This window comes from Podarcis gaigeae (assembly GCF_964106915.1).
Source record: "Podarcis gaigeae genome assembly, chromosome: 2".
In the NCBI taxonomy this organism is placed as follows: domain Eukaryota; kingdom Metazoa; phylum Chordata; class Lepidosauria; order Squamata; family Lacertidae; genus Podarcis; species Podarcis gaigeae.
The window spans coordinates 14425405-14453357 of NC_139679.1; the positions used below are offsets into that span (position 1 = coordinate 14425405).

The following is a 27953-nucleotide window of genomic DNA, read 5'->3' on the forward strand; positions in this document are numbered from 1 at the left end:
AGGATGTTGACTTAGGATAATTTCCGAGATATGATGCCCTCTGAAGCTGATGACGTAAAAGCCCCAATAATGCTTCTGCTTGGAAACGTTGAAGGAATAAAATGTTCACCCTTTGTTGTTTTTATTTTCTGTCTCAAATGTGAAAACTACAAAGTGGTCCATCTCTGGCAGGCGTTCTTCTGGCTTCAAAGGCTGCTTGTGGATAGCCTATTAACAGACAGCATGTCAGCTGATCAACGCCTCAACTGCAACTGACAGAAAGAAGACGGTGCTCTCCAAAGTTGGACTTGGGCAGAAGAGGCCTTCACGGTGTGTGTCTCCAATGTTCTGAAGGTATGTGCAATGTTCTGAAGGCACACAGGCTGGCAGGGAGGAAGCCCAGCATGTTGACCCTTAGAGTTCGGAAAACAATGGCTGCTCCCGTGTACTGCTTCTACTGCCCAAGGGTATGAGGGGACTCTGCCCAGGGCTGAATGATGGCAACTGGGCAACCACAAAGAAGAAGGGGATGTGGCTGACCTTTCCTGTTGACCAGCACTGAGAAGAGAGAGAAGAAATAAATAAATGAAGTAGGAGCAGAAGATCACCTTTTGCATATCCTGCCCTGACCTTCCAGGCTTCTCAGTCACACTGTTTGGCCCTCAACAAGAGGGAATCCTATGGTGGGATGGAACACAGAGGGCCCTTTAGCAGAACCACTGCATATACATGCCCCTGCATTAGGAAAAGGTGGGTTCTGTCACCTATAGATATTATTATAGGTGACAGAACCCACCTTTTCTTGGAACAAGGTTCCTAATGCAGGGGCATGTATATGCTCATGTTAGTCTAGCAGTAATCCAGGTGCACTATGGTGCCTGTGTTTGACTGCAGAGCATGTTGAGTCCTCCAATTAATGCCTCATACCAACATGCATAAGGGACACAGGTGGCGCTGTGGGTTAAACCACAGAGCCTAGGACTTGCCAATCAGAAGGTTGGCGGTTCGAATCCCCGCAACGAGGTGAGCTCCTGTTGCTCGGTCCCTGCTCCTGCCAACCTAGCAGTTCGAAAGCACATCAAAGTGCAAGTAGATAAATAGGTGCCACTCCGGCAGGAAGGTAAACGGCGTTTCCGTGTGCTGCTCTGGTTCGCCAGAAGCGGCTTAGTCATGTTGGCAACATGACCCGGAAGCTGTACACCGGCTCCCTCGGCCAATAAAGCGAGATGAGCACCGCAACCCCAGAGTCAGCAACGACTAGACCTAATGGTCAGGGGTACCTCTACCTTTACCAACAGGCATTATAGTTACTGTTATCCCTTTCTCCTACTAGTCCACAGCCCCGTCTAGGTGCTGCTTAGCCAAGTTAGAAGTCATTCCAGCAGCTCCTATCAGGGGCAACAACAAGCCCTTATCAGCATTCCCACAGGCTATAGCAGATGCTCCTTAAAATCTCGGCGAAGGCTTAACGCTTACCACTGTCAGAAGAGCTCCCTTCTTAAAGCAAGGGTGGAAAGCAACTAGTTGTGGCTGAGCCCCATCTTCTCCCTGTAAGAAACCACTGAAGAAAGGAGGGGTGGGGGAAAGAGAGATACAGTTATCATTATTACAAGGGACACTCATAGGCTGTTGTGATGTGATGCTGCGGGCCTAGGCTCCAATACAGGCACACAAAAAGTAGTCTTAGGACAAAAAAACAGCCCATTGGCCTTTGATGCTGTCTTATGTCTGAAACTGCCTCCCAGAGCACAGCCTTAAACTCCCACAAGGCCACTGGGCTTAACCCTTTAGCCTTCTTTTCTTTCCCTCTTCCTCCTTAGGTTTTAACCATTCAGATTAACCGAGAGAAGGTTGTGTTGGATTACAACTCCGATGCCAGTGGGTCTGATGAGAATGACAGTCCGCAACACCTGGAGGGCACCAGGCTGGCAAAAGCCAATTCAGACCATGCTGCTTCTATGAATCTACCCTCTTAAGGGAGAGCCGTAGAACCTTTTGCTTATGTTAACCCTATAAAATACCATGTGCCCTGGTGGTAAAACCCTAATACTACTGCTTTCTCAAAGGCATCAGAGAGCTGACAGGGGCTGCATTTCTGGGGCACGTGCAAAGAGAGGGGCAGCCATCACAGGGGGAAGCAGTTGTGATGGGGAGAATTTTTTTGTCACCACCAGCAACAGTGGAGGAACTGTGCTTGCCAGTCTCCTACCTCCTATGGCCTTTGTGCTAAGGAGGGCATTCGCTTCTGGGGTGCAGAACAATACACAGTTAAGTGGGACATTTTAAAGCACCAAAGCAAACCTCCAGGTCTCATGCAACATTCTTCACCTTCACTACTTATAAATTCTCAGGCAAAGCTTCTGTCCCCCCCCAAAAATTAACATGCACTGGGTTTTAGTGACTAGCATACAGGTGAGGGTTTAAAATATGTCTCAACTATCCTAAGATTAAAACACCAAAACAAGATGTTTTGCTAAAAACACCTGCTGAAAGCATTTGTTTAGGCAAGCCTATTCAGACGTATACAAGAGGTTGCTTCTATTGTTACTGTTGATTTTCACTGTTTCTGAATGTTTCAAATATTTGTTTTTAACTGTTTCTCTTACTGATAATTGCACTGTTTTATCTGTTTTGCAAACTGCTTTGAGGTTTAATTACAACCAAGTGGTACATAAATGTGAAATAAATACACTAAAGCGCAAAATTACAATGCATTAAAACCCATTTACATTAAACGGGCGTTAATTAAGCTGCGATCATTCGTCCATTTGGACTGGGGCAGAATAAATATGTAAACAATAATCCTCAAGAACTCAACTTCTGATTTTTCTATAAATGAATTGTCCTTTCCCGCATCCCACAAGATTCCAGTGCTATTTTAGGGTAGGAAGTGAGATCAGTAGCATTTACTAGAAGTTAAAACATTCCCTCTTCAGTATTCTTATTACAACTTCTCCCCTGGCATTCAGAAAAGGCTGCAACACACATTTGACTGGAAGGGTTGGGAGTTTGGTTAAGAGGTTAATTCATCACTGTTGTTTTTGCGCTGACAAATATAGGTTTTGCTTTAGGGCACATGGTTCAAAGGTTCTTCTAAACTATTTTTAGACACTGCTTGTGAACCACCTTGAGTTATGAACAGGCGAACTATAAATATTTGAAATAAGTTAGGGCTGTCACTCGATTACAAAGTAGTCTCAGGGGAATAAATCTGATGAGTTTTAAACCCAGTAATAAGAGAATAGAAGAAGTATCTTCTGTTTGTTAAGATGATTTATGTAGATATATAGGAACTATTCTAGAAGAAGCATCCCCTTATGAGAGAGAGGAGTCCTTCTTCTAAACCAAGCAATTTATTATTATTATTGCATCACTGCCACACAAGACACAATCCCTGCCAGTTCCCCCATGCAATGCAATTGTTCTTCAATCATTTTTAAAAGCCTGAAAATCTCAGTTTTCATATTAAAAGAAGAAGCACGCTTCAGAACTTTGTGGCTGTGGATAAGATAAAAGCATAAGGGCAGTAGTGCCTGGGGAAATCTCACAAGCAGCAACAGAAGAAGATGGGGGTGGGTGGTACTGGACCAGATAATAAGCACTCAGCGTTTCAGGGCAGGACACTGCCTTTCGCCCAAATTATATAAAATTGCAGATGCCATCTGACTTTGCTTAGTCTGTAAAGTTTATACTAACCACAGACTTTTGGTACGGAGCTCTGATCAGTTTTATTCTTACAGTGGTGCCCCGCAAGACGAAAATCCCGCTAGACGAAAGGGTTTTCCGTTTTTCGATGCGCTTCGCAAGACGAATTTCCCTATGGGCTTGCTTCGCAAGACGAAAACGTCTTGCGAGTCTTGCAATTTTTTTCGCTCCCCCCCCTTTTTTCTAAGCCGCTAATAGCCTTTTAGCCGCTAAGCCTTTAATAGCTGCTAAGCCGCTAAACCGCTAATAGCGCTAATCCGCTAAGCGGGTTGCTTCGCAAGACGAAAAAACCGCTAGACGAAGAGACTCGCGGAACGGATTATTTTTGTCTTGCGAGGCACCACTGTACATGCAGAGTGGTCCATATACAGCGCTTTCAGAGTAGGGTTTTGTGATTCTTATGTCATTTAACATCACAATAAAAGCTTGAGTCATAGGCTAAAAGACACCAAGAGCATGAGATCTCCAGTGAGGATTACCACTTTCATGCAAAAGAACCCCTTTGCTTCAGCTCCCACATGCTCACCCTCACATGCGATGAGCCCATTCATGATGAGTGAATACCTGAAGGAGGCTAGTATACCTGAAGGAGCATCTCCACCCCCATCGTTCAGCCCGGACAGTGAGGTCCAGCTCTGAGGGCCTTCTGGTGGTTCCCTCACTGCAAGAAGCGAAGTTACAGGGAACCAGGCAGAGGGCCATCTCGGTAGTGGCGCCCTCCCTGTGAAATGCCCTCCCACCAGATGTCAAGGAAATAAACAACTATCTGACTTTTATAAGACATCTGAAGGCAGCCCTGGGTTTGTTTGTTTTTTGTATTTATCATATTTTGTTGAAAGCCACCCAAAGTGGCTGGGGAAACCCAGCCAGATGGGCGGGGTATAAATTATTATTATTATTAGTAGTAGTAGTAGTAGTAGTAGTAGTAGTAGTAGTGCACTCCTGTTTTGCCTGCCTGCAACCCACTAGAGCTTCCTACAGTACACTTTTTATTCAAACCATGAAGTTCCTTTATCCAAACCCAATCCTCCGGCCATGTTCACACTGTGCACTCATTGCATTTTCAGTGATGGGTTTTTAATCCATGTTTACACATCTTTATAAAAAATGTATATGCGTACCCTGTGCTTTGTTATAAGATACTATCATTTGATGCGTTGTTTCTCAAAGCAGCTTAAAAAAGTAAAGGGACCCTTGACCATGAGGTCTAGTCGTGACCGGCTCTGGAGTTGTGGTGCACATCTCACTTTATTGGCCAAGGGAGCTGGCGTACAGCTTCTGGGTCATGTGGCCAGCATGACTAAGCCGCTTCTGGCAAACCAAAGCAGCGCACAGAAACGCCGTTTACCTTCCCGCTGGAGTGGTACCTATTTATCTACTTGCACTTTTACGTGCTTTTGAACTGCTAGGTCTGCAGGAGCTGGGACCAAGCAACGGGAGCTCACCCCATCGCGGGGATTCGAACCGCCGACCTTCTGATCGGCAAGTCCTAGGTTCTGTGGTTTAACCCACAGCGCCACCCGCGTCCCTCAAACCAGCTTAAGCTGCCCCTAATTCTTTTCTGTTAAAGGTGTGAACACCATTGCTCAGGGTAAAGACATCCCCACCCCCTGGTGCTTAACGAACAGAAACAAATCTGACGCTAATGAAGTCGTGTTGATGTGAAGCTTTGGGCGATGGGGGTGGAGAGCTGCGAAATGCATGGGGGTGTGGAACCACTGCATTCTAAGGAGGTAATGTAAATGCACACTCAGTCTACCACTGAGCTGCAGAAAGGAAAAAGTAAAGGACCCTTGGACAGTTAAGTCCAGTCGCAGAGGACTCTAGGGTTGCGGCTCTCATCTCGCTTTCAGGCCAAGGGAGCCGGCATTTGTCCACAGACAGGGTCATGTGGCCAACATGATTAAACCGCTTCTGGCGCAACAGAACACCACGACGGAAACCAGAGCACATGGAAACGCTACAGAAAGACTGAGCTCCATGGTGCAGCATATTATTATCTTGCTAACTGTGCTGTTTTAAATGTGGGATTTGGTATCTAAGAAAGCCTGTTTTCTTTTGAAATGTTTATGATAAAAACTTTTTTGTTAACTCTGCTGACACTGACCTTGTTCGTAATACTTTTTTAAAAAATCTTTAAGATAAAATTTTAGTAGGTTGCTCTTAATGCATACTTTACCATCTCCAGTAGTATTTTATTTGTAATAATTAATAATACCTTTATTGTCATTGTACAACCTGTGTACAATGAAATTAAATGAGCCTCCCCCCCACACACACTCAATCTCTTATCGAACAACACACACCACCTTGCAAGTCAATTTCGCTATGTTATTTTATTCAGGATTTTGTATTTGATGTCTTAATGTAGGTTGTGAACCGCTTAGAGATTTTTTCCTAAAAATATAAAGCCGTATAGAAATGAAATGATAATGATAATGATAATAATAAATATCTGCTCCATATCCAGAAATCCGCAGGTTCAGTCCCAGGCATCACCATTTAAAAAAAGGGATCAGGTAGCAAATGCAAAAGTCTGCTTTCTGACTAACCCTCTGGAGAGCCACGGCCAGTCACAAATAGACAATGTTGATCCAGAGCAGCCTTTCTCAACCTGTGGGTCCCCAGATGTTGTTAAACTACAACTTCCATCACCCCTAGCTAGCAAGGCCAGAGCTCAGGGATGATGGGAGTCGTAGTCCAACAACATCTGGGGACCCATAGGTTGAAAACTATTGATCTGGAGGGTCATATACTTTGACCAGGTTATAAGGCACCTTCCTAACATTTTGACACCTACAGCAGCACAAAGGCTGGAATGGCACGGGGCTCACGGATTCCATTTCCAGTTTAAGAGCAACCAGAAAACCAAAGCATGTCAATACAAACCATGGCAAGAGCTCAAACACAGGGCTGTTGCGGGTGCGAAAGACGGCAATGATGACCCTGCAGTCGGGAGCATCACGATTTCCTGCCAAAAGAAAACAGAAAAAGGTGAGGGAACAGAACAACATGAAGAATTTATGCGCAGAAATCGGACACAGCCTACTGTTTTAGGTCTGTAGCCTTTAAGGCCATGATGATAGGCTTTTAAAAAAGTACTGTCAATGCAATCTACAAAGACTGCTGAGGGCAGGATACTAGGTGGGTAGGGGTTCAGTACCCTTGGTGTCTTTGTTGAGGCTTCTAGAACATCTGGATAATGGCCTGGGCTCCGACTGCAGAGATGGAAGTACACCAGACATCATGTTATGTTTTCCTTTCACAACAAGGGTGGCAACCCTTTTTTCAGACTGTGTATCGTGGGCCCATGTAGACAATCTTCCACGGGGCACCATGTCAGCAATGGGAGGAGCCAAAGGCAAAAGTGGATACACCAACTAATGTGACTGGAATGGTATTTGTTTACTCCCTGCAGAAAGGTAATACAGTGGTACCTTGGTTCTCAAACTTAATCCATTCCGGGAGTCTGCGACTCCCAGAACCATTCAAAAACCAATGTGCAGCTTCCGATTAGCTGCAGGAGCTTCCTGCACTCAATTGGAAGCCGTGGAAGCTGCGTCATAGACATTTGGTTTCTGAAAAATGTTTGCAAATGGGAACACTTGCTTCTCGGTTTGCGGCATTCAAGAGCCAATTTGTTCAGGAGCCAAGCCGCTTGACAGCCAAGGTACCACTGTATGCTGGTTTCTACATACACTCACAAACCTCTTGCCACCCGTCACCCAGTGAAGCAAATGGCATTAAGAGGGCAGGCAAACGCATTCTAGCCAGACGACAAAAACACTCAAGGAGGGTACAAAGCAGGGCTGGTGGAAGGTGTGGCTGAACAGAGGGTGTCACCTGGGCCAGACAGTGGCCTGCTTCAGTAGGAAAACCACAGTTGTCTCTTTCCTGTTGAAACAAATCTTTCCCATCAAATACAAAGCCACGAGAAAGGAGATGGTGTGCTTGCAAACTGGTGTTAACTGCTATCGTCCCTCCCGCGCTCTTTCAAAAGATTCAGGGCTCACGCAAAAAACTGCCTGGTTTAGAATTCGGAATCCCATTTTAGGAATTTTGAACCAAGTTACAGGGAACCAGGCAGAGGGCCTTCTCGGTAGTGGCACCCTCCCTATGGAACACCCTCCCACCAGATGTCAAAGAGAACAACAACTACCAGACTTTTAGAAGACATCTGAAGGCAGCCCTGTTCAGGGAAGCTTTTCATGTTTGATGTATTAGAGTATTTTAATATTTTTTTTGGAAGCCGCCCAGAGTGGCTGGGGAAGCCCAGCCAGATGGGCGGGGTACAAATAATAAATTATTATTATTATTATTATTATTATTATTATTATTATTATTATTAAACCAAGGTGCAGTCTGGACCTCTCTCTCTCTTTCTCTGAAGCCTTAGAGAGGATCACAGAATGCTTTAAAATGCAGATTAGAGAAGAGTTATTTTAAGCACTACCAAACACAAGCCATTTCGTGCTCTTAAGCTTACGTGTGGGACGTTTGCCATTTCTCCAACAGGACAGGGTGAAAAAAAGGGCTGGTTCTCGTTTTCCTTTTGGGAGCAAGGTAGAGATGGACATCCTGGTTTTCGGGTGCAAAAGCTCAACAACTTTGCAGGTGTCAGGAATTTTACTTTTTGAAATATGGCAACCCTACCTTAGGCTTGCCATTCATTCTCGGTCTCTTTTATCTCACAGGGTAAGAAACAGGGTAGGACGAGGAGAGCCACACAAGTGCGACAAAAACCAAACCACAAGGACTAGAAACTTACAAGTGAGAAGTACATCCTTTGTCCATTAAAACAAATACACAGAGAGCAACTGGGAAAAGGGTCAGCCGCTACTTGCGTGCATTTGAAAAGAACAAAAAAGAGGCAGACACATTTTTCACTTAACTAAACGCATCTGCATAAGGTGACTGAGGGGGCATATCTGTTGCTCCAAAAAGTAAAATAAGAAGCAATGCTTTATTGGGGTTGAGGGGAATGGGGTTTCCCCCCCAAAAAAAATATTGTCTTCTGTTTTGGAATAAAAATTAGCGTATTGGCCCGAATATAAACAGCACTCGCAAATAAGCCATACCTTTAAAATTCAAGGGGGGCAATACCCGAATATAAGCAGCTCCCTTAAATTTCCGCAGGCACTCACACCTGCAAATGGCAAATGTGGAAGAAAATGTAAAAGACAATTTTTAAGGTCGCAAATTTAAGCCGCACTTTTAACTTTTCATGGTGGGAATCTGGGGAAAAAGTGTGGCTTATATTCAGGCCATTACTGTATGTACTGGCTTATTGTGAGAAACGCACCCAGCCTCCCCAGCTCTCCCTATCTCGTCAAAAGTTTTGACTGTAGAGGACTTTACCTCGGATGACAACTGCAAGCCTCTCACCACTTGGGTCCCAGACCATGGAAAGAACCTCCCCTCCAATCCTGGAACACAAGAATACAAAATGAAAGGCCAATAGAGAAACACTCAAGGTAAGACATCCATACTCAAGCCAAAAGAAGAGTTGGGGATCACAGTCAGATTGTGGAATGATGACGCTTCGTGGGGGGAAGTGGTATAGTATTTACACCACAGTGTGATACAGTATTTGTCTAGTACTAGGCCTGGGAGACCACTGGATGACCTTGAGCCAGTTACTACATCTCAGCCTAGTCTACCTCACAGAGCTGTTGTGAGGATAACATGGGAAGGAGAAGAACACCGCCTGAAGCTTCCTAGAGGGAAGGTGGGATATAAATGTAATAAACCAACAAAAATGATAGCTGCAGGGCCGGACTTTTGCATATTCATACACTGATTATTAAGACAGGCTTTTAAGATAAACAAGAAAATAATCAAAATGCTAAAGCCTTTATTCATTTCCTGGCTCGTGTGAATTCAGCAGTGGGTAAAAAACTTAACATCTTGTTAATTTTGTTCCTATTGCTATTTTTTAAAAAGCAGGTTTCCAGCCCTCCAAGACTACACAGATACACTTTCATTCATTCGATTTAGTTGTATGCCAAAAATTATGCTCATAGTGGCTTACAACAAAGAAACAGGACATTTCGAACAGACACTACAAAAATAATTTCAGAATAACGTTGCAAAACAAAAATATAGCAACATATAAAAAAACCCAACCACATTTCTATACTATAAATATAACAAGATTACTTAAACAACACGCAGCACCCAATTGCAAAATTAACAAGGGAGCTTCATTTTCTAGGCTATAAGCAATGCTTGGAAAAATTCACAAGCTGGTTGGGAATAGCAGAGTCCCCTGTAGTGAAGGTTTGGTAAGGCTTCAAAACCACGGCATATAACTTTTTGTCCCTCCTCTTGCATATGACTGGCAGAATCCAGCAAGATAGGCAAATGCTCATGCATTTTCAGGGTAATAAGAGCATGGATTTTTAGAACATCTAATAAATAATCACGTGTTGGGGTGGGATGAACTCTCTCAAAACAACACAGCACCAGTCTCTCTGATTCTGCTCCTAATGATGAAGGGAATGCAATATAAGACTTTCTGCTCAGGAAGACCCCAACCCCACTCCCTTTCTGAGATTTCACACAACATCGTCCATGTTCTGAATCCTATCTTAGCAGCCTTTAAGGGCTAGAATCTTGCACCAACTAACACTCATTTATGTGCTTGTGCGGCACTTACAAGACACATGTTTTTCTCCCTTCCTCTCACCTCTCCTCTCCATACAGGGTCTCAAAAGTGGTTTCTGACAGATCAGCCACGATGGAAGCTGTTTTCGACCCACCAACCTGCCCTTGCTGTTCCCCTGAGAAGAGGATGGAAAAAGTCATTCGAAGGGAAATAAAACAAGAGGAGGAGGAAGAACATAGGACATTTCCTTAGAGCAGGTATGGGGAACCTAAAGCCTGGGGGAAATGGACCCCCACAGGGCCTCTCTACCTAGCCCTTGGACCTATCCCAAGACCAAATGCCTCATTGGGTCTTCTTTGCACCCAGAGTGCTTTTGCATGGCTGAGATGTGTCCCTCTCATTTGCCTGGATGGAGGGGTGTGTAAGCTGACGATAGCTGACTGTGCAAAGTTAATCATCACATTTGTTGCTCTGGCTCCACCCACCACTGATATGCAGGCCTCAGCAGGTAATGTGACCCTCAGGCTGAGAAAGGTTTTCCACTCCTGCCTTACAGGAAATCAAACTACAGTGGTACCTCGGGTTAAGTCCTTAATTCATTCCGGAGGTCGGTTCTTAACCTGAAACTGTTCTTATCCTTAAGCACCACTTTAGCTAATAGGGCCTCCTGCTGCTGCCGCACCGCCGGAGCACGATTTCTGTTCTCATCCTCCAGCAAAGTTCTTAACCTGAGGTACTCTTTCTGGGTTAGCGGAGTCTGTAACCTGAAGCGCCTGTAACCTGAAGTGTATGTAACCCAAGGCACCACTGTATTTCTTTCTCTAATCCAGTATTGTCCACCTGCGGGAAGGAGAGTGTATATTCGCCAACAGGTAATGGCTTTCCCCACCTGCCCCGCCCTAGGAGCTTTCATAAGAAAGCTGTTTCCAGAGGAAGAACTGGGAGGGGAGACTCTGTTTGCCATCAGGGGGTGGTTGGTTTCACCTTTGCTGCCTCCATCTCCAGCCCGAGGAACCTTCAGAAGGGAGTTGCTGCCACAGGCATTATGTGTGTTTTAATGAGCAGTGAAACAGTGAAATACAGTGGTACCTCGGGTTAAGTACTTAATTCATTCCAGAGGTCCATTCTTAACCTGAAACTGTTCTTAACCTGAAGCACCACTTTAGCTAATGGGGCCTCCTGCTGCTGCCGCGCCGCCGGAGCACGATTTCTGTTCTCATCCTGAAGTCAAGTTCTTAACCCGAGGTAATATTTCTGAGTTAGCGGAGTCTGTAACCGGAAGCATATGTAATCCGAGGTACTACTGTATTATGAGTCATGGGGGTGTGGAAAGTGTGTGTATGAACTTAACAGGGCTTAGTTTACCTTTTGGTTGCTATTTTGTAGATGATGTTAATATTGTTTTATAGATTATAAATGCTGTACTGATTTGTTAATCATATAATAGGACTCTTCCTTCATGTTTAGCTTATTTGCTTTGTTGACAAGGTGGAACGTGTGCAGAGGAGAGCGATTAAGGTGATCAAGGGTCTGGAGACTAAGCCTTATGAGGAGCGCTTGAAGGAGTTGGTTATGTTTAGCCTGGAAAAGAGGAGACATGACAGCAATCTTCAAGCATCTCAAGGGCTGTCACATGGAGGAGGAGTAACAGTAAGCTGTTCAGAAATGGATCAAACTCCCACGGGAGGTGGTGGACTCTCCTTTTTTGGAAGTTTTAAAGCAGAGGTTGGATGGCCATCTGTCCTGGATGCTTCAGCTGAGATTAGGGGGTTGGACTAGATGACCCCTGGGGTTCCCTTCCAACTCTACAATTCTATGAACAGCGTTTGACAGATTGCAATTGTTTCACTGACGATTCATGAATGATTCTGTGTGATTTACGCTGCATTTGTGGTGTTCTACTACTGTGTTCTTTCATATTGTAGTTACTTACTGCTTGTAAGCAGCTTTGGGATTCATTCGAATGAAAATTAGAGCAGGAATTCGATAAATAAAAAACATGACTGGCAGCTGCTCTCCAGGGTCTCAGGCAGAGGATGCTCTTCCCCAGCAGCTGCTACCTGATCCGTTAAAACACAGACACACAAAAGTTCCAGACAAGAGGCATAGCTGGGGGGGGGGGCATTGGGCGCCACATCATGGAGGGGGGGCGCACTTACCGCGGGGCCTGCAGCATGCCCAAGCCATGCATAGGGCCCTGCAGGATCTGATTTCTTTCCGCGGGGCCTGTAAGACAGAGTTGTTTTGCCTGGCCTTTGGCTTGGAGCCAATTTGATTCCCTCCCCCTCTTTTTTCTTTTTCCTTTCTCCTCCTGTGATGAGCCTGCATTTTAATATTTTATTGTTTCAATATTTTAATGTTGTATTCATTCAACGTGTTTTTATTATTGCTGGTTAGGTGCCCTGAGCCTGGCCTTGGCTGGGGAGGGTGGGGTACAAAAAAAATTATTATTATTATTATTATTATTATTATTATTATTATTATCATCATCATCATCTCTCCTAGGATTGACGTGGTGGCTCAGGCACCTACAGGCTCCACACTGCACGAAACTGCAGCACAGGGTTTGTGTCTGCCTGCCACCTCTCCCTCAGGCTGCCGCAGTGTGACGCGGCAGCTAAAAAAGCCAATGCAATTCTGGGCTGCATCAATAGGAGTATAGCATCTAGATCAAGGGAAGTAATAGTGCCACTGTATTCTGCTCTGGTCAGACCTCACCTGGAGTACTGTGTCCAGTTCTGGGCACCACAGTTCAAGAAGGACACTGACAAACTGGAACGTGTCCAGAGGAGGGCAACCAAAATGGTCAAAAGCCTGGAAACGATGCCTTATGAGGAACGGCTAAGGGAGCTGGGCATGTTTAGCCTGGAGAAGAGGTTAAGGGGTGATATGATAGCCATGTTCAGATATATAAAAGGATGTCACATAGAGGAGGAAGAAAGGTTGTTTTCTGCTGCTCCAGAGAAGCGAACACGGAGCAGTGGATCCAAACTACAAGAAAGAAGATTCCACCTAAACATTAGGAAGAACTTCCTGGCAGTAAGAGCTGTTCGACAGTGGAATTTGCTGCCAAGGAGTGTGGTGGAGTCTCCTTCTTTGGAGGTCTTTAAGCAGAGGCTTGACAACCATATGTCAGGAGTGCTCTGATGGTGTTTCCTGCTTGGCAGGGGGTTGGACTCGATGGCCCTTGTGGTCTCTTCCAACTCTATGATTCTATGATTTTGTGATTCTATGTGCACACCTTCATTCAGCTACAGTCTCTCCTCTAGTAGTAGTTGGGAGCGGGAGGTGGAGGGGAGCCAGAAGGAAGCTTTTAAATAGAGGGAAGTGCTGGTATACACAGGACGATAAACAATTGCATGCGGTAGGTCAAAGTACCAAAAATAAAGAAGGTCTCAAATTAAAGGGTGGCGTTATTTGTGGTAAGTACTAGGTAGGGAGAGCATTACATCTGCAAGCAACTTTGAGAGGAGATAAATGCCTGTATCCATCCCCCAACCAGCCACAGAGCTTACTGGGTAGCCTTACAAAAAAAATCACCTCTCAGCCTCCCACACCTCACAGGTTTTGTGAGGATGAAGCAGACACCACGTGGGCTAATGCAAGGTCCTTAGGTGAAGGACAGCCCACATACAAGATGCTAGATAGCACAGAATTGGAGGCTGCCAGGGAGCAAAGGTCCCTGTCCCGGTCAGGATTTCAAGGCCTTCCTCTGTAGTGCTTATAACAAGGTTTCCTAAACTTGGGTCTCCAGCTGTTTTTAGACTACAACTCCCATCATCCCTAGCAAGCAGGACCAGCGGTCAAGGATGATGGGAACTGTAGTCCAAAACCAACTGGAGACTCAAGTTTGGGAAACCCTGGCTTATTAGTTAGAAACTTATTGAGACAGACAGGAAGATGCAGAGTGGTGGGCCTGGAACCCATTTTCTAAATTTGCAGAATCCACACAGCTTTACTAGATACAAGCAGCTCAAATTACAAGTTACTCACCGCTATATTCCAGGAAAGACAAAGAATATATCACCGATTCCCCCTGGACTGTGAAGAGCAAGCGGCTGCCGTCCGGACTCCAACAGCCAGTCTTTGGGGGAAAGACACATAAACAGACACACATTTAACTTAGGCAAGGGTCAAGGAGGATCTAAAAATCCTGTGCTAAACGCATAATATGACTTTCAAGGTGAGAAACGCCACATTCGGCAAATGGGACCTAGTCAGGACTGTTGTAGCCATGGATATTTCAGAGGCTGACTCATAAAAACCGAGGGGAGTCAGGTTGCTGAAAGTGGGGCTTGGAAGAAAACCCACATGGTCAAGCAAGTAATAAATGGATCCACACCTAGGAGGCCTAAGTTGGGGGGTGGGTCTCAGCAAAGCCACAAACTCGCTGGGCACCCATTACTCTATGTTTCCACAGCAAATAATAGCTTATATAGATTATTCTAACAGCGATAAGGATGTTGTAGTCCAGCAACATCTGCAGGGCCACAGGCTCTGAAAGAGAAAGCAATAGAAAAATAAGAGGGCCTGGACTTCGGGTTGCTTTTGTCCACATATTCCCCCAGGCTGCCTCCCTGACTTACCCGGCAAGGACCTTTGATAGTTGGCCACTTCTCACAAGTCCACATCTGAACTTCCCATACCCTGCAAAGAGAAGCACGAGGGGGTAGAAAGAAGCAGAGTTACTTTGAGTGCAATTCAGTATAAGGAAACGCTCACGGGAGAACTGTGGCAACGAATGCTTCTCCACTTTAACCAGCTGCCATGGTCCAGCACTAGACAAGGAGCAGAGGGCTGATCAATGTTGGCTGCTAATCACTGGGATTGGTGGCGTTGGAAAGCAGGGAGGCCAACAGCAGGTGGTGCTAGAGCCAATGGCAGGAGTTCCAGTTCTGTTCCCATCCTCTTTGCTCAATTCTTCAAGGGCAACTCTGAGACTAAGGAGGAGGAAACTGGCAGGCAGGACCAACCCCTGGACTGGTTGCAAGTAAGAAGGAAGGAAGGTGGGGGGTGGCTGAGGACAGACTGCGGCTGGTGGTGCAATGTGCCTCATTTACTTTAATGAAGCAGCCTCTCCTGGGGTTGCTGGCTTCCAGGCCCTCTCTACTCACCTGAAGACTGCTGAAGGTGTGGCTGCTAATACTTTGCTGCCGTCAGGAGACCAAGCCAGGTATGTGACCCCTCCTCCTCCAAACCACTGCAACTGGATGCAATTTTCTGTGGATACATCCCACACCTAAAGGGAACAAGGTCTGAGAATCAGAGAAGAGCACCACAATCATCGCTCTTAGCCAGGCATCCTCAAACACGGCCCTTCAGCTGTTTTGGGACTACAATTCCCATAATCCCTGAGCACTGGTCCTGTTAGCTAGGGATGATGGGAGTTGTAGTCCCAAAACAGCTGGAGGGCAGAGTTTGAGGATGCCTGCTCTTAGCAGTATTGGACTTTTATTTTCTGTCTAGCTTTAATAATAATAATAATTTATTATTTGTACCCCGCCCATCTGGTTGGGTTTCCCCAGCCACTCTGGGCGGCTTCCAACAAAGATAAAAGATACACTGAAATGTCACATATTAAAAACTTCCCTGAACAGGGAATGCTGCAGGACAGAATGCTGCCACAACGCATGTCTGCAGGAATAATTTATCTTTCCTTCGACAGCTTGGAAGCCCTTCTGCTTCCACAGCCGATGCCCAGTAATCTCTCATCCTTTTCCTGTGGTTGTGAGCTACAGGCACACAAGGTCATTGAATGGCCACAGCTTTACATGCTCTGACCGCCACCGCTTTTGTGGTCTCCCTCCCGCACCATAAAGGCAGAAATTGCCCATGGCACCAAATATGGTGGCTAGATTGTCAATAGGGACTAGGTGCACTGGCTCCACATTAATTTCTGGAGATGCAGCCCTACGTGGTTAAGGACCCCAGTATCTGATAGAAAGAGTCTTCCACCTGTGCCTCCAAGGGCTTTCCAAGGTGCAAAGGGTGGCAATGAAGGAGTGAGTCTTTTTAGTAATGGCCCCAACTGATGAATACTCTTTCCCAAAAAAAGGCCCTCCTGGCATCTGCATTAATGTTGTTTCCATGCCATGAAAGGACTTCTCTTTTCTCCCAAGTCGTTTAAACTGTTTAAACTGCTTTATTATTTCTTATATTGCTTTCCCCCTGTGAACTGATGTGTGATTCCTTCTCTGGTATTGAGGTATTAGCTGCTTGGCTCAGTGTGTTGCTTCTACTGACCAACGGGTATACTGTTACATTTGATCATTATTAACATTTCATTTGTACATCATCTAAAGGCTGTGGGTGCCGGCAAGTAACACATCTGGTAAATAAATGAACTGCCCTACTCACAAGCATGGCAGTGTCAACAGGTGAGGCTGAGAGGAGCAACCCTCCACTGGGTGCCCAGGCCAGGCTCGTGACGGGGCTGTGACCAGGGTGGCTGAGTACCTGGGCGCAGCCAGACGAAGGCCTGTTGGGGGACAGGAGAGAGAGAGAATATAATTCCTCCACAGGCAGGAGGAATGCAAACAAAGAAGCAGTAATAAGCAGGGCTATGTATATTCTGTACACCTGAGATTACACAGCTGTCCTGCAATCCATCATCCTGAGAATGCTTGATTTGACTGTATATGCAGCTATAGAAATCGACAACATGCACATTTCCTAGAGAAATACCAGGAGCCAGAGAAGGCGGAGATGAACATCAAAAGCAGGGGTTGGGAAACCTTTCGCACCCTGATGGCCATGCTCTCTTGTGGGCAACCTTCTGGGGGCCACATAACAGTGGTGGGTGTAGTCAGAGCAAAAATGCTTCCCATCCTTATCCAAGCAAGCAAGAGCTATTATGAGCATTGAGGGGTACATTCCAGCCAGGCAGAACCACTAGTGGAGGGCACACAGCGGGGTCACTGAGGCCTGGGGCGGGGGTCATAATCTTGAAGGCCAGATAGAGAGGCCTGGGGGGCCACATTCAGGCCACGGACCTGAGGTTCCCCACCCCTCATCTAACCTTCAGCAAAGTGTCCATTCCACAAGGGGAGCAAAAGAAGAATCGTTGTGTACTGATGTGCTTGCACCATCTTATCAGATTGGATTGGGGGGGCTTAAGAGAGGTACAGGCAGTTTTCTGAAAAATGTGGAAAAACAGGTGGATAAAGGTTGTGGAAGGGGGAAGATCAGCTACTTGGCATCTTCTGTGGCCCTTCTTTATGTGCCTCCTCCATGAGAAGTCCGGAGAGTGGCAACACGAGAACACGCCTTTTCTGCAGTGGGTCTCCATTTGTGGAATGCTCTCCCCAGGGAAGTGCGCCTGATGCCTTCACTATACACCTTTAGGCACCAGGCAAAAATGTTCCTCTTTAACCAGGCCTTTGGCTGATTGACATCTGATGCCCTTTTAAAATGTGTTTGGGAGGAGGGGAATTATTGGGTTCTTTCTGTTTCTGTTTTTAGTATGTATTCTGTGTTTTAATATTGTGATTTTATGCTGTGAACCAACCTGAGACCTGTGGGTATAGGGCACTATACAAATTAACAACAACAGGATAGCCTTTAAAGACAGAGCCCAGGGTGAGAAAGGAATCCCTAACAATCTCTAGCGCCTGAAACATGCTAAGTCAGGAATGGCGGAAACTGTGGGGGCTCTCCCATTGCTGACTCCTAGCTCCCATCAGCCCCAGCCAGCATTGCTGATGATTGGGAATGTTGAGAGTTGCAGTCAAGCAACATATGAAGGCGTCAGGGGGTTCCTCCTACCCCTTTGCCGAGTGTTTCCTTACAGCTCAGGTCGTGGCGACAAGCAGCCACTGGGCCAGTCAAACTTCAGACAGGCTCTGCAGCAAGTGGCTGGTTACCTGGTGGAAAGCGAAGTGGGGTCCAGATGCCAAACCAGCACACAGCTGTGGCATGCCACGGCAAGGATAGATGCGCACAGTGGCTTCCATGCCACGGATGCCACGTTCCTCTGCAAGCGATGCTTCAGGATCGGGATGGTGGCGCTGTAGAAGAGAAGCAGGGAAGAGGGAACCACAGAAGAAATTGAAGCAGAAACTTTCCAGCTAAGGGGATAGCCGTGGGCTATATCAGAACAAGAACTGGCAGCTCTGATTGGCCCATGACTACCCTGTGATCTTCATAGCCAAGGATTCTGAAGTCACATTCAAGCCCAATACTTTTGGCCACAGCGTTCTGCTGGTTCACAGGGTGGACTGGACCTCTGCTTATCCTCTATGCCACCTAGCACAGCTGTGACTAAAAGTAGTTACTTTTAGCCCCTAGTTTACAATGGCCAACGGTGCTATGGTCAATGGTGTTGAGTTCTACAGAGGGCACGGGCAAAAGATGGTGCATAGGTCCCCTGCAGTCTGTTCCTGGAGGGGAATTTAATTAGCACCTGCAGGTTGCTAGGATCCTAGGAAAGAATGCTGGACTAGTTCAGTCTGGCTTTGAACCAGTCAGCAAGACACTTCTTATTTTCTAAGGAGTGCACATTCAGGAGCACTTAACATTGTCTAACTCATATGTACTTTTTATATTCTATGTTATGTATCTTAGTTATACTGATACTATGTATCTGTATCTGTACCTTATTTTTTAGGGACTTTTGTTCTTTTTAAAAATGTGACCAATAAAGATTTATGTTATAAAAAAAAAAAAAAAACATTGTTAAGTTATGCTTAACTGACAGGACACTCTTGCATTGTAAAGTTCAGAACGCATCCACGGGCCATGAGGTCACTGGATTAGTTAAAAAATACAGTGGTACCTCGGGTTACATACGCTTCAGGTTACAGACTCCGCTAACCCAGAAGTAGTACGTCGGGTTAAGAACTTTGCTTCAGGATGAGAACAGAAATCGCGCGGTGGCGGCACAGCAGCAGCAGGAGGCCCCATTAGCTACAGTGGTGCTTCAGGTTAAGAACAGTTTCAGGTTAAGAACAGACCTCCAGAATGAATTAAGTACGTAACCAGAGGTACCACTGTATATATATATTGTGCAAGACTGAGGTCAGAGCACCCGTATGGCAGATTACACTCCTCTGGGAATTTTAACTTTTATTTGTCCCCAACACCCTTGGCTAGCTTAGTCCCATGTCAGCACTGAGGTCTGCTAACCTATTATAGGCTGGGAAATAATTACATAATTCAATTCAAACCTGGAAATGGCAGGATAGAGCTGGAGTGTCCTCATGGCTCGCGAGGAGACCCTCCCCGGAGCCAAAGAGGGCATACATGAGGATGAAGGAAGCCCTGAAGAGGCCAGAGGTGCAGAGGGTGCTTTGTTTATGCTGCTCAACCTCCCCGCATGACAGCTGATGTGAGAGTTAGCACAGCAGCAGCCGCTTTCCTGTGTGTCCTTCAGCCTTTTGCCGGCCCCTGAGCTCCAATTCTAGTTGTGAATACAGTATTTTGGTATGGATTGAAGAGAGAGCAGCAGAGAGGATGTTTAAAGGGTGCTCCCCACTTACGCGATTTTCACTTATGCATGCAGGGGCCCAGAACATAACTCCGGTGTAAATAGGGGAGGGGGCGCCTGTATTCTTTTTTGAGGCTCAACTCACTTATTGGTTGTTGTTGTTTTTAAAGATTACTCTTATTTGTATTCAACTCAGTTATTTTCCTTGCGCTGAGATGACAAACTTGCAAACCATTATGCTAGGTTGCACGGCTGCTGCTGCTGCACACTGCTAGAGAGATTCTGGCATGCAAGCTCCATGCTTTGTTCAGAGTTGCCTGTGAGCAGATAGATGGGGCCCTGCCAATCCTAAATAGAAACTTGACTGCTCAGGTGCGGACAGGAAAACCCCAACCCCAGCCCCAGCCCCCTCACCTGCTTGCGTTGTAAACACGGATGGAGTCATCTAGCAGGGCCACAGCAAACTTGCTGGTGTGAGGATGCCAGGCGAAGGCTCGGATTGAGCAGCCTGCCCTGGAGGGTGAAGACAGGAAAGAGTAAGGGAGCATTAGGCAAGTTTCAAAACACCAAGAGTCAGGTGGCAGCTAAGGTATGTGGAAGCTAGACACATTTGGGTGGATGGGACCCAGAGTACACACTCAAGGAAGGCTACATGCAAACTGCTCACCCCCTGAGCACGCTATATTCATCTTGTATACATAAGAAGGATGGCTGAGTATTGATTTAAAGGAGGAGTTCCTCCATCACCAATATTTCATTGCATAACTGCAGGTGAAGTGAGGATCCTTGTTTGTGCTAGTAATTATAAATGAAGAACCAATGAGGGGTAGTTATTCCAGGTTCATCAATCTAGTGAATATAAGAGTGGGGGAAAGGCCAATGCATGTTTGTATGGGTGCAGATCACTCCGCAGGGACCGCTTGGGAATAAGCCATTCATACCTATGCTGCACAGTTTTAGTGCCTAGATCCAAGGCTCAATCTCACCAAGAGGTACAGGAAGATGTAAACAAATGTGCCACTGCCTCCTTGCTTCAGATTGAAGATGAAGCAGAGCTTTCCTCTACACCCACTGGGAACTTGGAGCTTGGGGGGAAGAGGCAGAGGAAGCTGAGCCATCTCCAGCTCTCCTCTTTAGCTCCAAGCTAGAGGAGGGAGCTTGCCTTTACAAGCGAGGGATGCTCCCAGTGCCCCTTCTATACAGGGGCAGAGCAAACCTCTGAGCTGTTGGAGGGGAGCTTGTTTTCTGTATCCCCACAGCTCTAAACTTAGAGCTGAAAGGTGATTTCCCCCTAGAACTGAATTTGAGATATAGCATAAGGTCAGGGGCAATCCTTGCCCTGAATGGCAACTGGTTTTGGGGGCAGTCAAAGCCAGAAAAAAATTGCTGTCCCCTGCCTAGCACCTATGTAGATAGGAAACTGCTCAAAACCTTACATGCATGCCAAGAAGCGTACACATACATGCACGCACGCACGAACGCACGAACACACGGGGGGGGGGGGGAGAGATAACTTACCAATCCACAGCCTGGGAGAACTGTGCTATCATGTCTTCACTTTGCAGCTTTGGAGAAAATGATAGACAGAAAAATTTAGTACTTCTAACAGCAGCCGCTCATGATGTGACCCAGTGATCTGGATCTGAAGCAAGCTACGTGTTGAACACAGTTTCAAGGGAACTGGTGGGTGGCCAACATGTGAATGGGGTGGGGAATAAGATTCCTTCTAGAAAAAAGGGGGATGGGAAACCATCCATCTAATGTTCAGTTGCCATGGCTGTCCTCCCTCCCCCTCCCCCACAGCCCTGCTCCTAGTGTGGACCATTAGATTATCTACCAACTGCCAATGTTCTTCGGTCCTGCTCAGGCCTACTTTGCACAAGCCTCACCGACAAATGGGGAAAGAAGGAGCCATGGAGAGAGGACACCCAACAGCAGAGTGCTAATGTGTAGCGGGATCCTGCTTTCATCCATCGGAGAGCTGCAAAGGCAAGGAAGGAGATGGTGGAAGAAATCTGAGCCATTTGCCAAAGCAGTGTGGAGCCTCAAGACAGGATTTGGCAAACAATGGGTCTTAATCCTATACCCCGGATGGGGTGGGGGGATTAAAAGCAGCCCCAAAGAAAAAGACAGTGTGACATTGAAGCATCTTTGCAGTGAGTTTAAAGAGATGGGAGCCTGCGGCCCTCCCTCTGTTGTTGGATCACAGCATCCATCAGCACGGCCAATGTTCCAGGTTTATGGGAGTTGATGGGAGTCCAATAAAATCTGGAGGCCTCAAGTCCCTTGTACCTGGTTTAAAGTGGGCAATGGGTCCAATATGTACAACTGTATTCAAAGCTACCTAGCTCCTTTGCAGAATCTGTCCAAGGCAGCTCATCCACCTCCTGGTCCAAGTCACCATCCTCCTCTGCATATGCAAGCTCTTCAAGAACTCCAGCAATTCCAACGTCACGCCTAGGGGCAGAGCATTTTGTGAAATCTCCTGCACATCAACGGGGGGGGGGGGGGGGAGGCGGCGCTGTGCAAATGTTATTTTCATTGTGCAAGCTACTAATGGGCAAATATGCTATTTAACAGCAAAAGGGGGGCACATATAAGGAGTGCAAAACTTGCCTCCCAGGGAGCAGTTATCTCCCTATAGTCTGACCTTGCTCTTCAAAGGTGCTTTCTTCTCAGTGGTGCTCTGATAGCAGCATAGGTAAAGGTAAAGGGACCCCTGACCATTACGTCACGTCGTGGCCAACTCTGGGGTTGTGGCACTCTTCTTACTTTACTGGCCGAGGGAGCCGGTGTACAGCTTCGGGGTCATGTGGCCAGCATGACTAAGCCGCTTCTGGCGAACCAGAGCAGTGCACGGAAACGCCGTTTACCTTTCCGCTGGAGCGGTACCTATTTATCTACTTTCACTTTGACGTGCTTTTGAACTGCTAGGTTGGCAGGAGCAGGGACCGAGCAACGGGAGCTCACTCCGTCGTGGGGATTCGAACCGCCGAACCTTCTGACTGGAAAGTCCTAGGCTCTGTGGTTTAACCCACAACGCCACCTGCATCACATAGTGCTTGCCTAAGTGAGAAAGCTTTGCATGGTGGGCTGTGGGGAGGCAATCAGTGAGCAGAAGGAAGGAGGAATTTGCATTCTTCCCCTCTGTGGTGTATCTGCAGTTAAGAATTGGTTCTTCCCCCCTCCCCAGCCTTCCCAGCTCATCCCTTTTACTATGTGACTGGGGCAGATCTATGTTTTAACAGGCAGGTCAGATCAAATTTTGCCCATACTCACCAGGCGTTGATGCACCTCTTCCATAGTGACTCACGGTGATGGATGAAGGCAGGTTTAGTGCTGTGTTCCTGTCGACTGTGAGCTTTCAGAGTTTCTTTGGGGATGGTCAGGACAGGCAAGTCTTCCAGCTGTACAACCAATACAATCAATAGTAAGTGAAATGGCCTTGGGCGGGGTGTGTGTGTGTGCTTGAACAAACAAACAAAACTAGGAAAGAGATTCAACCAAAGCAAAAAATTTGTTTGCATTGCAGTCCACAGATGCAGGAACTGGAATTCATGGGTACAGAATTCAGAATAGGTAAAATCTCGCACTTTGTGGGAGAAGAGGAGCACATTTCTAGTCCTTCAAGCTGACTGAAGCACCGGAAAATGTGCAGGCAACACATAGTGAAATAAAAATAGCCAGAAACCGGGTCTACGTAAGACTTTTCTTATTAAAGGTGTGAAGCTCTGTGCACTGCATAGAACTTTGCCCTTCTTTATGACTAGCTGAAGTAGAATGAATTGTGAAAATCAATGTGCATATCTGCATAAGATATATAGGCCACAGAATTCAGGTGTGGAACATAACTTTTTACTCCTATTTTAAGTATCTAGTACATCAGTGATGTCCAACCAGTCAACCGTGATGATACAGTACATGATACAGGCAACTCCCATTTTCTGCATGTTTGATGTATGCATAACCGTGGACCCACGCACCATGTTCAGCACCAGAAGAGGGCGGAAGAAGCTTACACGCACTCCACTGACACATGCCATGACCTGGAACGTAACCCCTGAGTAAATAGGGAGTTGCCTATATTTGTTTACTAAATATGCCCACCAGTATTCTTTTCAATGATTTTCTCTGGCTGACTGCTCCTTTTCTGGCTTCACATTTATGTGACAAACAGCATGTTCAATTAGTAGTTATGGAAGCCTTTTGAAGCCAAAATGACTCAAGTACAAGATAGAATGTCTATTCTCTCATCGCTACCTAACATTAGTTTCTTGCTGTGACTGAAAACTGTTGCTTACCTGTCCTTGGAAAGAAAGTGGAAGCTTCTCAAAGCTGCGGCCAGAAACCAGGGCATTATTAAATTCATAAAGTGTGATGTCTCCCGGAGGCGGAGGGGGTGGGAAGAGCGCTAGGGAACACATCCTCCTGGGGATCCAGACAAAAAGCCACATGTTGCAGCAAGAGAGAAAAGATTTTGCTTATTCAGTGCCATCAAATGTACCATTTTCATATTTTTCTAGTAATCAGTATGATTTGGACTATATGTTTACTTAATTTCCAGGCAGCTTGAAAGAACCACCACTTCAAAAATACTTCAGATCTTTCATTCTTGAGGGGAAGGGGAGTCATTTTCAGATTCTTCTAGGAATTGAGATGTCTTAGAAGATATATGTGCTCATTAGGAGGTATCCTAGCAAGTCCAACCACCCCAGTCAGTATGTCCTGCATGTCTTTATAGGGAGAACATAAAAACATTGACTAGTGTATACAGTACGTTTAGTGGGAAAGGGCTGAATGAATCCAGACTCCTCCTGCTGAATTGGTGCTATCAACAGTAATCTAGCCAGTGCTATAGCTCCTGGATTGGGCATTTGCAGTGAAAGAAAGAAAGAAAGAAAGAAAGAAAGAGAGAGAGAGAGAGAGAGAGAGAGAGAGAGAGATAAAATACTTATGAAAATATACAATTGTGAGTCATTTCCCTGTATAAAGTGTTACTTACTTCCAAGCAAATATGTACAGGATTGGGTTCTAAGTGTTCTCAAGTGGCGTTAAAGAGAGATTCAACAAAAACCATTAACGCACTATTGTTTTGTCAAATACACGTGGCAGAAAAAGTCTGGAGGGGCCATCGTTCACTTTTGTTAAGTATGGGAAATTGTAAATAGCAAGCGTCTGAAATGCAGGGGCAATGTCACCAGGTGAGTAGCCCCCAGAACACTATGCCATAGGTCTGATTCCGTGTACATATATTTTGCAATGAAAAGTTCAACCAGAGAATTTTGTCCCCAGTAACATACCAAAAGCTGGGGGAACATGCTTCTAAAACATGCAAAAATGTTCCTCTATAACCAGGACTGTGGCCTTCAACTATCTGTGGCTTTCTTCTTCTTTCTTCTTCCTCTTGGTTTTAGTGTGTCTGTGTGGGGTGGGTTGTTTCCCGCCCCCCTTGTTGGTCCATTTCATAAATTATAGAATTGTAGAGTTGGAAGGGACCATCGTAAGGCCATCTAGCCCAATCCCTGCAATGCAGGAATCTCAGCAAAAGCATCCATGACAGACGGCCACCAACCTCTGCTTTAAAATCTCCAAGGAAAGAGAGTCCACCACCTCTCGTGGGAGCCTGTTTCATTGTCAAACAGTTCTTGCTGTCAGAAAGCTCTTTCTGATGTCTACAGTAGTTGGAATCTCCATTCCTGTTACCCTGACTCCATTGTTTCTGGTCCTACCCTCTGGAGAAGCAGAAAACAAGCTTTCTCCATCCTCCATATGACAGATTTTTGGATATTTGAAGAAAGCTACCATATGAACTGAGGGACGCGGGTGGCGCTGTGGGTTAAACCACAGAGCCTAGGACTTGCCGATCAGAAGGTCGGCGGTTCGAATCCCCACGACAGAGTGAGCTCCCGTTGCTCGGTCCCTGCTCCTGCCAACCTAGCAGTTCAAAAGCACGTCAAAGTGCAAGTAGATAAATAGGTACCACTCCAGCGGGAAAGTAAACGGCATTTCCGTGTACTGCTCTGGTTTGCCAGAAGCGGCTTGGTTATGCTGGCCACATGACCCGGAAGCTGTACTCCGGCTCCCTCGGTCAATAAAGCGAGATGAGCGCCGCAACCCCAGAGTCAGTCATGACTGGACCTAATGGTCAGGGGTCCCTTTACCTTTTTTACCATATGAACACTGGGAGGAGTGTGGAGAGAGAAAACGCCATGGTGCACCTGCAACAGTGAAACTGGACACCCCCATCTGCAACAAAATTAGTCTCTCCTGTATCGGTCTCTACAGCAGGCGCTGTGACTCTCCAACAGTTTGACTTTAACCCCCCAAAGCATGCTCCTCCACTGTCACTTCAGACAGATAGAGGCCAACAACAACCACATCTCTTCTGAGTCTCCTCTTTCCCATGCTAAACATACCCAGCTCCCTCAACAATTCCTCATAAGGCTTGGTTTCCAGACCCTTGATCATCTCGGTCGCCCTGGTTTGGTTGTTAAGTCGCTTTGCGTCGCCCTGAGCAAGATAAAGTAACTAACAAATTCAACAAATGCTGATATACTTATTCCAGAACTTCTTTATTTTTTTTACACTACCCAAAGATATGACTTCCTATTTTTGGCGATGTAAAGCAAGAGCGAGTTAAAACTTAACTTTCAGGGTTCAGTTCCCTTGTTGCGGCGATACTGCAAATACCCTTAATGGCGGCACAGAAAGCGGTCAACTTTAACGCAGGATTTAGTCCAGGATTAAAAAAATGCTGCTTGGTCGCCTGGGGAGCATTATTATATACAGTGGTACCTTGGGTTAAGTACTTAATTCGTTCCGGAGGTCTGTACTTAACCTGAAACTGTTCTTAAACTGAAGCACCACTTTAGCTACAGTGGTGCCCCGCAAGACGAAAGCCTCGCAAGACGGAAAACCCGCTAGACGAAAGGGTTTTCCGTTTTGGAGGCGCTTCGCAAAACGAATTTCCCTATGGGGTTGCTTCGCAAGACGAAAAAATCTTGCGTCCCCCCGCGGGTTTTTTTCGCCCTTTTTTTAAGCCGCTAAGCCGCTTATCAGCTGTTCTGCTGATAAGCTGCTTAACAGCTGATCGCTGGAAGCCGCTTGACAGCTGTAGCGCTAATCCGCTAAGCTGTCAATGGGCTTGCTTTGCAAGACGAAAAAACCGCTAGATGAAGAGAATCGCGGAACGAATTCTTTTCGTCTAGCGAGGCACCACTGTAATGGGGCCTCCTGCTGCTGCCGCGCCACCGGAGCGTGATTTCTGTTCTCATCCTGTAGCAAAGTTTTTAACCTGAAGCACTATTTCTGGGTTAGCGGAGTCTGTAACCTGAAGCGCCTGTAACCTGAAGTGTATGTAACCCGAGGTTCCATTGTACAGCGGTACCTTGGGTTAAGAACTTAATTTGTTCTGGAGGTCCGTTCTTAACCTGAAACTGTTCTTAACCTGAAACTGCGCCACTTTAGTTAATGGGGCCTCCCGCCGCCGCCATGCAATTTCTGTTTTCATCCTGAAGCAAAGTTCTTAACCCGAGGTACTATTTCTGGGTTAGCAGAGTCTGTAACCTGAAGCGTATGTAACCTGAGGTACCACTGTATTGGCTGCCTCCCATGCACGTCACAATGCCATGTACAAAATGCAATAAAAGCAGCGGGAAGAAATAGCAAGCTGCTCCTGTTGGCCAGAGCGTGGTGCTGATAACGCCAAGGGGGCAGGTGCGACCCCTGTTTGGGGCAGTTATATATTCTTGCAATGCGGGGAGGGGGGGGCTGGACTAGACGACCCTCAGGGTCCCTTCCGACTCTAGGACCCTGGGATGCCGAGGCCTTGCGCTGCCGAGGCAGAGCGGCCTGGTGAAGGAGCGGGCAGCCGCGACGCCTGCACTTCCACAGGTGAGGAGGAGGGGAAAATTCAACAGGTGCGGGTTTGCCTGACGCCGGGGCTGGCTACTCATCGCTTGAAAGCCCCATTCCTCGATTAATAGGGGGTTAATAGGCCTGCCCTCCCACCGCCCGCCTCGGAAGCGGCCCTCACTCACCCTCAGGCCCGCCGCTTTCTCCGCAAACGCCTCACAGCCGACTTTGGCTTTTCCCGGGCGCCGTTCGGGCAGCGGCGACGGGAGCCGCGAGGCGCCACAAGAGCCCGGCGAGCGAACGCCTCGCGCAGCCGCAGTCGAGGAGGAGGGGAGAGCGGTGTGTTCCATATGGCTGAGCTCGCCACCTACTGGCTCTGGCGGG

General features: G+C 46.6%; 1 protein-coding gene across 2 annotated transcripts; it reads right to left on the reverse strand.

Moving 5' to 3' along the window:
* Positions 1-104: 104 nt before the first annotated feature.
* On the reverse strand, positions 105-27885 carry AAAS (aladin WD repeat nucleoporin). 2 transcript variants are annotated; one of them, XM_083728902.1, is made up of 18 exons: positions 27755-27871; positions 25877-25961; positions 24017-24143; positions 22995-23122; positions 22060-22172; positions 21605-21696; positions 21234-21280; positions 20130-20228; positions 18154-18297; positions 16649-16769; positions 15406-15530; positions 14878-14938; positions 14285-14375; positions 10373-10466; positions 9043-9110; positions 6574-6655; positions 1456-1540; positions 105-537 (listed from the first exon to the last, which is right to left on the reverse strand). In XM_083728902.1, exons 3-18 carry the CDS (start codon positions 24137-24139, stop codon positions 394-396), a joined length of 1617 nt encoding a protein of 538 aa, XP_083585028.1. In that variant the 5' UTR covers positions 24140-24143; positions 25877-25961; positions 27755-27871; the 3' UTR covers positions 105-393. The 2 variants fall into 2 exon arrangements, with proteins under 2 accessions (XP_083585028.1, XP_083585027.1); XM_083728901.1 differs by lacking the exon at positions 25877-25961 and having other exon boundaries at positions 27755-27885.
* Positions 27886-27953: the final 68 nt, after the last annotated feature.

Bases quoted from the DNA above. Each gene is read 5' to 3' on its own strand.
- AAAS (XM_083728901.1), bottom strand. From the start codon at position 24,139: ATGTGTTCCCTAGCGCTCTTCCCACCCCCTCCGCCTCCGGGAGACATC. The intron at 18,298-20,129 runs GTGAGGGGGCTG...TCTCTTCTACAG, and splicing joins CGTGTTTACAACGCAAGCAG to CGCCACCATCCCGATCCTGA. The intron at 14,376-14,877 runs GTAAGTCAGGGA...TTTCCCCCAAAG, and splicing joins CTATCAAAGGTCCTTGCCGG to ACTGGCTGTTGGAGTCCGGA.